Source organism: Spermophilus citellus (genome assembly GCF_964194105.1).
Source record: "Spermophilus citellus genome assembly, chromosome: 2".
In the NCBI taxonomy this organism is placed as follows: domain Eukaryota; kingdom Metazoa; phylum Chordata; class Mammalia; order Rodentia; family Sciuridae; genus Spermophilus; species Spermophilus citellus.
In genome coordinates, this window is record NC_138183.1 from 222,863,182 (window position 1) to 222,874,161 (window position 10,980).

Consider the following 10,980-nt stretch of genomic DNA (forward strand, 5'->3'; position numbering starts at 1 on the left):
AATTTGGGGTAGAGAGATATACTGAGTCTAGAAGCACCCAATGTTCAAGTGCAGAGAAAACTGGCGTGAAATTATGCCGCTCCACCCTGCCTCTACCTCTAGCCCAGCCCCTAACAACCAGCCCTCTATAGATGTCAGTACCCCCACACCACTGGGTTGCTGTCTGTCCCTCTAGAGAGAGCCAGCATGCTCTGCTTTCTTGAATGTGGATACCTTATTTTACCCCAAAGGCATCTCTCTTGAGATTGCCCCCATTCTCCCTTGAATATGTACCTACCTTCCTAAATAAACCTCCGTCTATGCCTTTGAAAAAGAAAGGGGGGGGGGGAGGAAGAAGAGAAGGGAGCATGGAGCACTAGATGAATGCAGGTGAATAAAGTCCGATTTAAAAACTAATGAGCGCCTACTTGTGGCAGACAATAGAGATACACGGAGACCATTTCTTCCCTTAGAAAATTACTGGAGGCTAAATTTTACTCAAAATAATAGCTATTTCGTAATTCATTATTTTTTAAAAAAAATTAGAATATTTCGTTTTCCTGAAAGAAGCAAAATAAAATGTGTGACCTTAAATCAAAGGCTCGTTCTTGAGGTGCTTTTAACGCATTCACTCCCATCAGGGGTTAGGGGTATCTGGGAGCAAAAGTTTGGTATCGTGCACAGGCGGAGAGATTTGAAGGCAATTAAAATTAGCACAACCTGTGTCTCGTAACAGTTGAACCCTAGAGATCGCCCAATTCCCTAACCGAGAGGAGACGGTAAATACCAGTCAGCGTCTGAAGCAACTATTGCCTCGCGTTGAGTCATTTACCAATTCCGGCCACCGAGTCCCTTTCACTCCCGGAGGCGACCAGGCGGGGATCCACTCTAGGCTTCTCTCGGGCCTCTCTTGATGGTGGCGCTGGGCCTCTCTAGCCGGCGCGCACCGTCTTCTCTGTGGTAGCGCGAGGACGACCTGGAAGGCGGGCTACCGAGTGAGGCCTTCCTGTATGCGGTGCTGCCGGTACCCCGCGGAAAACTCCAGCTAAGGTGGAAGGGAGCTGGGGGTGGCTCTGGAGGTGCGCGAACGTGGAGACCGGTCCCTAAGTGGGGAAGGAGCCCGAGGGCCTCCAGGTGTCTAAGGAGTTGGTAGCGGAGGCCCGCGCTGGTGAGGGGGTTTCCAGCTGCCGGCTGGGGTCTGCCCCAGCCTCCCATCCCGTGGTTCCCCCGAGCTCTACAGCAGCCTCCCGTCCTGTGGGTTCCCCCAGCTCTTCCCCGGGTTCATCTGCGACCCTTTGGGTAAAAGCCCAGCGCAGTTTCTGCCACTTGTGTCTCCTCTGCGACTGTCGCGTCTCTGGGGGAGGCCCGCAGCCCTCTAAGCTCTTAATTTAGGATCGAGCTACTTAGAATTTTTGTGGCCTCGAACCCTGTATGCAGTTTATGTCTTTCCTTGCTTGTATTTATTTTTCAATCAGAAATCTCTCACCCTTAACAGTTTGCTTGAAGCCAGAAACCAAGTAAAAATTTTTTTCTTTCCTCCTGGCACCATGAACGTAGTAGGTGGTCATTGGACGTATCTGCTTATTTGAATCATTTTGATATAACCATTAACGAGGGGCATTTTGTATGGGACCGTTATAGGTTTAAGATGAGAATAATTGTTGGATCCTTGGACCTAGTCTCATTGATTTAAGGGAGATTCAGCCTTCCTGATTTGAGATTCTGGGAGTTTCTGAACTCATTCTAAAAGAGGTTTTTAAGTGTCTGTTAAGTCCCAGTGTTGTGCTAATTAGAGAAGCCACAACTCTGAAAAGGCCTCAGGGGATTTCTTGCCCTCACAGACCCAAATGTATAAAAGATTAACAAGTGACCAAAAAAAAAAAAGAGCATATGATATTGCTATGAAAAATGAAGTTCTTAAAGTTAATTTTTGATATTGGTTGATGGAGAAAATGACATCATCATGTTCTTGTCTGCCATCTGCAAGGTAGTAGAGAAAAAGTTTCAGTACAATGAAAGTGTTATGCAAACACAGGAAGGAAGCCTTTAACAATAGTATTTGAGTAAGGCTGCATGAGATAGAAGAGGCTGGTGATGTCTTGAAGGATAAATAATTATTGCATGGCGCAATGGATCTATTTATCTATACTATAGCAGTACCACACAGTTTAAATTATAACAGCTTTATAGTAAATCAATATCTTGTTTTATTTCCCTTTTGAACCTTTGTTCTTCTGGGTTTTTTTTTTTTTTGGGGGGGGGGGGGTCTTTGCTTTTTGGGTTTGTATTTTGACCTTTGGTCTTTCATATAGGTCAGCTAGCTTGCATCAGGTTATGGGTAGAAGAATATCTGATGGGATTTTGATTGGAAGAGCATTGAATTTATATATGGATTCTCAGAGAATTGGCATATTTTACTATAGTCAAGCTTCCCATGATTCATAGCTTTATTTAGTTATATTGTCTTTTTTGTCTTTCAGTTTGGATAATTTTCTCCATAAAGATCTTGCGTATCTTTTGCAAGATTTATATATTTTGGAAGGTATTTTATAAGTGGTTTTGGTTTCCATCATCTCTACTAAATTCTCTTACTGGTTCTAATTGTTTGTCTGTTGAAACTCTTATATTTCCCATGTAGATATTTTTGTCATCTTCAAATAATACTTCTTGTATCTTGCATTTTAATCCTTATACCTTTTAATATTGTCTTACATAGAAGCTGTGATAGCAGATATTATGTGTAGTTTTGATCTTACAAGGAATGCTTCTGACATCTGATGATTAAAGATAGTACTGTTTATTGTAGGATTCTGGTAGAATACCTCCCAATTCTTAATTTGCTGAGAGATTTTCTTTTTTTGAAACAAATACTGAATTTTATTAAAAAAAAAAATTTTTTTTTTTTGGTTTTCCAGGTAAAATAGTTTACAAAACAAATCTGTCTTTAATGTTTTTTCTAGGGTAATCAGCATATGACCCACTAAAGAAAGATCTCTAAACAAAATAAAACAGGGAAAGTTTGCAAGAGTCAAGAATGATGGATCCGTGTTCAGTTGGAGTACAGCTTCGTACCACAAATGAGTGCCATAAAACATACTACACTCGTCACACAGGTTTCAAGACTCTACAAGAATTATCATCAAATGATATGCTTTTACTTCAACTTAGAACTGGAATGACACTTTCTGGAAACAATACAATTTGCTTCCATCATGTAAAAATTTACATTGACAGATTTGAAGATTTGCAGAAGTCATGTTGTGATCCATTTAATATACACAAAAAGCTAGCCAAAAAAAATTTGCATGTAATTGACTTAGATGATGCCACTTTTCTGAGTGCAAAATTTGGAAGACAGCTTGTACCTGGTTGGAAACTTTGTCCAAAATGCACACAGATAATCAACGGAAGTGTGGATGTTGATTCTGAAGACCGCCAGAGAAGAAAACCTGAATCAGATGTGTGTATAGTAATACTTTTTCTATCATGTGATGTGTTAGTCAGCTTTTTGTCACTGTGACCAAAATACCTGACAAGGATACCGTAGAGGAGGAAAAGTTAATTTTGGATTTATATTTTTAGAGGTTTAATCCATAGGAAGTTGAGTCCGTTGCTATGGACCCAAGATGAGGCAGAATGTCATGGTGGAAGGAGATGGCAGAAGAAAGCTACTCCCCTCATGGCAGCCAGGAAGCAGAGAACAGGGTGGGGCTGCAGGAAAGATTGACCCTTCCAAGGGAAGCCCCTGTGACCTAACTTCTCCAGCTACTTCCCACTGTCTAAAGTCACCACTAGGATGAATTAATCATGTTATAGCTCTCATAATCTAATTATTTCACTTCTGGGCATTCCTGCATTAACACAGGAACTTTAAAAGGGACATCTTATAGCCAAACCATAGCATGTGACAAGTATATTAAGAGTATGTCTCAAAATTTTTATTTACAGCCATTTTATAATTCTTGCTGCTGGAATTTTTGAATTTCCTCTTTTTCATTATGTTAATAAGACAAAAGATAACCAAATTTTTTAATTATATGAATTATATGTATTGTTTTCCTTTTGTTCTAAGGCACATCTCTACAACCCATTTTTATCTGCAGTTCATTATAGATACTTGTTGATAACTGTAACAGATGTCTTCATCTTATGTGTACATTGCTCTTGTGTTATTATGTTATTCTTTTCCTAAATCCACTATCTTTATCACCCAAGGGTGATTCAGGGTAAATGCAAACATTTTGAAAGACCATTTACTTTTACCTCCTCAAATAACAAACATAAGCCCTTAGGCACCAAAATTTTGTTTTATCAAAGCTATTTAAAAATATCATACTATTTCAGAACTTGAAACCGTATTGCTTCTCATTTCTTAGTACTAGAAACTTTCCTAAGGACCCAAAGTTGTTATCAGGAAGCTCAGTTTTGTGCCATTGGGTTATAGCAGTTTTTCTGCCTTTGTTCCCATGTACCAGCAGCCATTGCAGTTGTCACCATGCCAGCCCACCTCTACACCTAATTGCTGGAGACTAAAATCACATAATGGAAATGTTATTAATAAAAAAGTTTTAATATACTCAAGGACTAAGTAAATTTTCTTGCACTTGGGTCCTAATCTTTTTTCTGTGTTCCAGGTTAAGAAATAAATCTGGGTCAATACTAAGGGAAGTATTTATTTTCTAATGACAAAATTTTAATGGATAATTTGCTTATCTTTATTCAGGGAAGAACTGCTAAAGCTTTGAGGTCACTACAGTTTACAAACCCAGGAAAGCAAACTGAATTTGCTCCAGAAACTGGTAAAAGAGAAAAAAGAAGGCTTACCAAAAATGCAACTGCTGGTTCAGACAGGTATTCTATGCATTTACTCATATTCTAACTTACTGCTTCACATCTGCATTGTTCCTTTATTTTCTATTAAATTTTGAGTTTTCTGAGTAGACATTTTAAGTTGAATAATGTGGAATTGGTAAAAAACCTCCAAGGACCTTGGGGTTTATTCATAGAAAATTAAAGCATCCCTTTCAACTCTAAAAGTTTGTTTCCAAGAAAGTAACAATGATGTGTAAAGGTAACATTTTGACATGAGGGTTAAGATATTGAAGCAGAATTAAAGTAATTCACTTTGTGAAAAGCCCTAATGATATTATCTTATTGGTATATCTCTCTCTATGACTGACAGCTAAAAGGTAATTAAATTTTATGAGAATGCAAGATTGCTTTTTATTTTTTACCTGTTTTTCATGGGGCTGAAATAGAAACAGTTCTGGTATAATGAACAGAAAGAATGGGAGAACTAAATTATTTAAAATATTATTTCACTATTTCTAAAATATAATCATTCAGAAATTTCACTATTTCTAAAATATAAAATATAAATATTCAGAATTAAATGCAATTAACATTTTTGTGTATTCCATTTATTCCATTTGTTAAAGTTTTACATTGACTAATTACAATATAAAAACTTATAGGGTGGTATACTGTAATAAAAACTATGTTCACAAAGTAGTGAAGAGATTGATAACCAATAAAGTAAACCACTATTAACTAGCCATTATTTTTTCTTTAAAGGAAAATAATTTTAGCAGAAATTTACATATGATCTGGACAAAGTTCTTGTCTGTTCCTTTGTTGAACTGACTTTTAAGTGGACTTCAGGGAAATGGAGATATAGCTGAGTGGAAGAATGCTTGCCTAGTACACACAAGGTTCTAGATTCAATTCTTAGCACCTCCTCTCTTCTACTGTTTGTAGAATTGGCTGTAAGCCTGGTAAATTACATACTACTTTAGCAGGACCTTATCCCTAATTCAAAATACTTAATGTCCTTAAATTTTTTTCATTATCCTATTTTCAGTTAAATATTCAAAAGTAATATATTCATGAGGTATAATTCATTACATTTTATTTTACAGACAAGTGATACCAGCGAAGAGTAAGGTCTATGATAGCCAAGGGCTCTTGATTTTCAGTGGGATGGACCTCTGTGACTGCCTGGATGAAGATTGCTTAGGATGTTTCTATGCTTGTCCTGCCTGTGGTTCTACCAAGTGTGGAGCTGAATGTCGCTGTGATCGCAAGTGGCTATATGAGCAAATAGAAATTGAAGGAGGAGAAATAATTCATAATAAACATGCAGGATAATTTGCAATATCAAACCACTGGAGTCTGTAAAGTTCCTCTATTTCTAAAATTCTGTTACTCTTTTTTTTTTTTTTTTTTTTTTTTTTTAATATTTATTTTTTAGTTCTCGGCGGACACAGCATCTTTGTTGGTATGTGGTGCTGAGGATCGAACCCGGGCCGCACGCATGCCAGGCGAGCGCGCTACCGCTTGAGCCACATCCCCAGCCCCTCTGTTACTCTTAAGATACATTTTAAGCATGATGGTCAAATAACAAAAATTTGAAAACTACCAAAGTGTAATGTATGCTAATGTTTCATTTGGGTTTCTTTAAGTTCATTATTTGATGTAAATTTATATGAGTTGTTTCTCACTAGTCACTTTTAAGCCTGTCTGGGTCAATGTTAAGAAGGGTGTGGGCAGTCCTCAGTTTGCGTGGTTCCCATAGGCACAAATTTCAGTGACCATAATTTAGTTAAATAACACCAGCCTCCTAACAGCATGGTTCACATTCAGTCAGGGTAGCATATCAGCTGTTCATCTTGTGAAGTATTAGCACCTTTGTCCAGAAATTATTAAGTAACAGGTGTGCTTTATAGTCAGTGACCAATTATGTTATCTTTTTTCAAATTCTGCTTGTGATTGGTCCTTGAATGTATGTATTTAGTTCATCTACAGCAAAGCATATAGTTACATTGTCATCACCCAGTGTGATATTTTATAAAAGTGGATAATCAAAAAAATTGGTCATCTAAGATTGAAAATGAAGCAAAGAAGTGAACAATAATAATGCTGAAAGTAATAATTTGAAGGAGTTTAAAAAAAATGTCACTGATTCTGGGTGTTTAGATACAGTTGCTATACAGTGACTAGCTGAGTGTTGCTAAACAGACTTACCAACACAAGTGAGGAAAGCAGTTGTGATGGAGAAGTAATGGCAAAACTTTCACATTAAAGAATATTAATTGTTAACACAGGAGTAGGTCACAACATAGAAAGCACAAACAATAATAAATGGTGGAAGCTAATCCCAACTGAAAAGGTACATAAGTTGCTGTAGTATAGGAGATGCTGACTCAGCATTATAAGTTAGAGAAGGCAAGCTGTGTTCAAACTACTCCTGATTAGTATTTTACAATAAAATAAAACTCTCACTCTCAATGTTTAGACTTTCATTTTTATCTACATTTATAACTGGCAGTTGAGAGTGTTTAATACTCCTACAGGTTTTTAAAGGTCATAGAATAATCGTAATTTTCCTTATTGCTCATTGGGATTGCTTTGCTTGGACATCTTTATAGTCCCATACCACCATGTAAATGAGGACTGCCTATGGCTGGAAACAATGCCTCCTTCAGAGAAAACTGATTTTGATACTACTGACACTATGAGCTATTTTGAAAATAATCTATATATCTAAGTACTAAAATATATTTATTTTCTCCCAACTTAAATAAAAATAAGTATTAGTAACATAAAACTTTCATTATTTATATGGTGTATTCTTTGTGGGAGAAAAATATTCTTTTTATGTATAAAACATGAATATACATAAACATACATTATATCTATTATTGAAATTGTATAAGATGACTGATGAGGATTAAGAGATCAAAAACTATTTCTTAAGGGAATGATAATGACAAAAAGGAGAAATAGTGGTTACAATAGGATATAAATAAGATTTTTTGGAAATAGATTGAACTGTGGTATGGAATTTGTGCGGGTGCTGCTCAGAGGATGGGACAATGATACTTCTGCACTTTGTTTTTTTAAGACATTTACCCACCATTTTGTCTAAAGGCTTCTACCACCTAGAAAATTGTAAGCTGAGTTTTTGTTTTCTCCAAATATGATACCTCAGTTAATTGAATGAACTTTTGGCAATTTGAAATATTTTGTAGCTGTTGAAACTAAATTTCTATAGCCAGTTTAAATTGTCCACTGGAGTTTTTTTGTTTTTTGTTTTTTTTTTTTTAATGCTCTCTTAAATCACTGGTTTTACTTTGATGCAATGCCATTTCTACTTTGAAATTAAATGTCATTTTGAAGTTATAACTTTTCTCTGACCTAATTATTAGTACAGTTGACTTGTCAATTCCTTATCTATGTTTGAACTGAGCACTGGCAAAAGGAATAGTTTAACTTTATATATTTAAATCAGGTGTTAGATTGTTAACTTTTTCTGAATGAAGAAAATATTTTGTTATAGAGGATACAAACAGACTCCAATTAGGATCATTAGAACTTAGTTTTTTGTTTTGTTTTGTTTTTTGGAGGGATTTCTAAGTATAAGTTAGATTGTACATTGCTTAGACTCTTCAGAGAGAGATAATCTTACACTTTCTCTTTGCTTCAAACAGGATATAGGGCTGGGATTGTTGCTCAGAGGTAGAGCTCTCACCTAGCACGAGTGAGACACTGAGTTCTATCCTCAGCACCATGTAAAATATTAAGATATTGTGTCCACCTATAACTAAAAAAAATATTTAAAAAAATTATAAGGACTGGGGCTGTCACTCAGTGGTAGAACACCTGCCTCGCACATATCTGTGAGGCACTAGGTTCAATCCTCAGCACCACATAAAAATAAAGATATTGGGAAAAAAATTATAAACAGAATATATCTCTGAAATAAATGACTAAGTTTTAAATGGCTATATTTCAGCATTCATTCAAATAGATCTATTACTTTTCAAAGACAGTAATGATTAAGTTTTTCAAAGGCAAGTTACTTGGAACAATTTTGCTAGTATTCTGCATTCCTACTTAGGGGCCCAGATAAGAGTTGTATTTTTTTTTTTTAATAACATCACAGGTTCACTTACTATTTTTAATCCAGATTACAAATATAGAATACAATGAAATCATCTAGATCCCTTTTATACTACAAAATGTTAAGCATTAAATTAGTATATATTCATCTAAAAAGCAAATAAAAGTTATATACACTCTTATGCTTTATAAAGATTCTGTAGAGAATTTAATGTAAAGCCACTCAAACATTGGTCTTATAAAATGCTGGTCACAAATATTAAAGTAAAAGTGCTTGTATATATATTTGAATAAAATGAATGTCATCCCTTATGACCTTATTCCAACTTTTTACAATTACATGTAAGAATATAGCTATTAACCTTTGGGATATAATACATAGAATTTTTCTGTTTTTAAAATGTCTAATTCTGCATAACAAGCTGTTCTGCAACTTGACACTCTATTCTAAAAATGCTCTCTTGACCTAGAGTCCAGCAAGTGATTTTGAACAGGTGAATTTTGACACATACATAGTGATTTGTTAATAAAAATATATCTATACATTTAATAAGTTTTAGCATCATTCTTTACAGAAGTCAGAGATCCATGGGGGAAGCTGATGAAATGTATGGACTGTCTCCGCAGGAAAAAATATTCATGTACTCACAAATTCTGTGTTCAGAATACCTGAACATGGAGTGTCTGGGTAGTATGAGATCTGATTTATTTGATTATATTTTAAGTGAAGTTGCCAGTCTAAAGTGTGGTTTGTTTTATTATATGGTGGTGATGTTTTAAATACAGTTCAGTCCTTAAAAAAGCTATTGCTGTCCTGAAAAATTAGATCCCACTATGGCCTCTCACACCACCACCTGCCCCACCTCCAGAAAGGTAATTACAAGTTGAGTTACAATGTAAAAAAAGTGTCTTATCTGGACTGAACTTGGTTATTAGAGATTTCTACTTGCATTATGGTTACCCTACTACAAATAGGTTAATGTTTTTGTGTAAAACTTATGTAACACCTTAGTTTTTGCTGACATCTGCTGGTATCTTCATGAAAATGAACTCTCCACTGCCGCTACATCTGCTTTATCTCTTCACTTCTAAATTAAACTATGAACACATAATTATATAATCCTCTGCCGACATGAGTATCAAAACAAAAGACTAAAAATAGTTTGTAGCATTCTTAAGTCTTGCTTAGCAGCAGTCAACTATATTGGATTTTAATTTTATAAGAATATAAGGATACACAAATACACATGGGCAATTCTGGGTTTCTTTTTATAAAGAGGGGGTACTTGGAGAAATAATGCTTTTACCTTTTTTAGAAATCACCAAACACCATTGAACACTTAGCTTGAAAGGTGAAATAAACTTCTGCACAGCATATGTCCCAACTTATACATATTTTGTAATGATGTTGTATTGAAGCCAGATTTAAAGTTAGGTAGTCAGTGTAGTTAGGTAAATCGGGTCTAATATCGAGTAAGATCCAAAATGGAGGCCATGTTGAGAATGAATTCTGGGAAAAGCAGAACAACTCTTGGAATGTTAATGAAGTCCCAGAAAAGCCCAAGGCCCAGAGCCCATCCCAAAGAAATGATAATGAAGATTACTTCTTTGGCCCACCTATGCCCCACCCTTCAGGCCTTCCCACCTACATTCCATCACTGAAAGAACTATAAAAAGGGGAAACAATCGAACTTCCACGGATTCCATCTCTTGGGTCCCCTTCCTCCAGAAGAAGCCTTTTCTGCTGCCCTTTAATAAACTTCTATTTTCCACTCTGACCTTGCTTCGGGTTGCTTCTCTGGTGTTAGACTTCAACTTTGGGGAAGCAAGGACTAGTCACCGGTCAACAGCGGTAACTAAGTAATCAATCACCCCTACCCAACTTGTTCCCGCCAGTGAATGTGCTAATCATGTTTTAGAGTTGTTATTTGATTTCCCGCAGTGTGTGATGATTTGCTAAGAGATGCTATGATGTATGTGGGGGTCCCTGCCTTCTCCAAAGAATATATAAAACTGCTGCAAACCCTGGGCTCGGGGCCTCTCAGCATCACCAGAACAGAGGACGGAGCTAGCTCGCAATAAACACCTCTTTGCTGCTTA

General features: G+C 36.2%; 1 protein-coding gene across 3 annotated transcripts; it reads left to right on the forward strand.

The window, feature by feature from the left end:
* The first annotated feature begins 875 nt into the window (after positions 1-875).
* On the forward strand, positions 876-9,957 carry ARL14EP (ARF like GTPase 14 effector protein). Of its 3 annotated transcripts, none has more exons than XM_081280147.1 (4): positions 876-1,029; positions 2,940-3,439; positions 4,703-4,830; positions 5,898-9,956. In XM_081280147.1, the coding sequence occupies exons 2-4, from the start codon at positions 3,014-3,016 to the stop codon at positions 6,124-6,126; spliced, it is 783 nt and encodes a 260-aa protein (XP_081136273.1). In that variant the 5' UTR covers positions 876-1,029; positions 2,940-3,013; the 3' UTR covers positions 6,127-9,956. The 3 variants fall into 3 exon arrangements, with proteins under 3 accessions (XP_081136273.1, XP_081136274.1, XP_081136275.1); XM_081280148.1 differs by having other exon boundaries at positions 933-1,058; positions 5,898-9,957; XM_081280149.1 differs by having other exon boundaries at positions 1,013-1,147; positions 5,898-9,957.
* Positions 9,958-10,980: the final 1,023 nt, after the last annotated feature.

Coding starts and splice junctions, on each gene's coding strand:
- ARL14EP (XM_081280147.1), top strand. CDS start 3,014: ATGATGGATCCGTGTTCAGTTGGAGTACAGCTTCGTACCACAAATGAG. Junction 3,440..4,702: donor GAAGAAAACCTGAATCAGAT/GTGTGTATAGTA, acceptor ATCTTTATTCAG/GGAAGAACTGCTAAAGCTTT. Junction 4,831..5,897: donor GCAACTGCTGGTTCAGACAG/GTATTCTATGCA, acceptor TTTATTTTACAG/ACAAGTGATACCAGCGAAGA.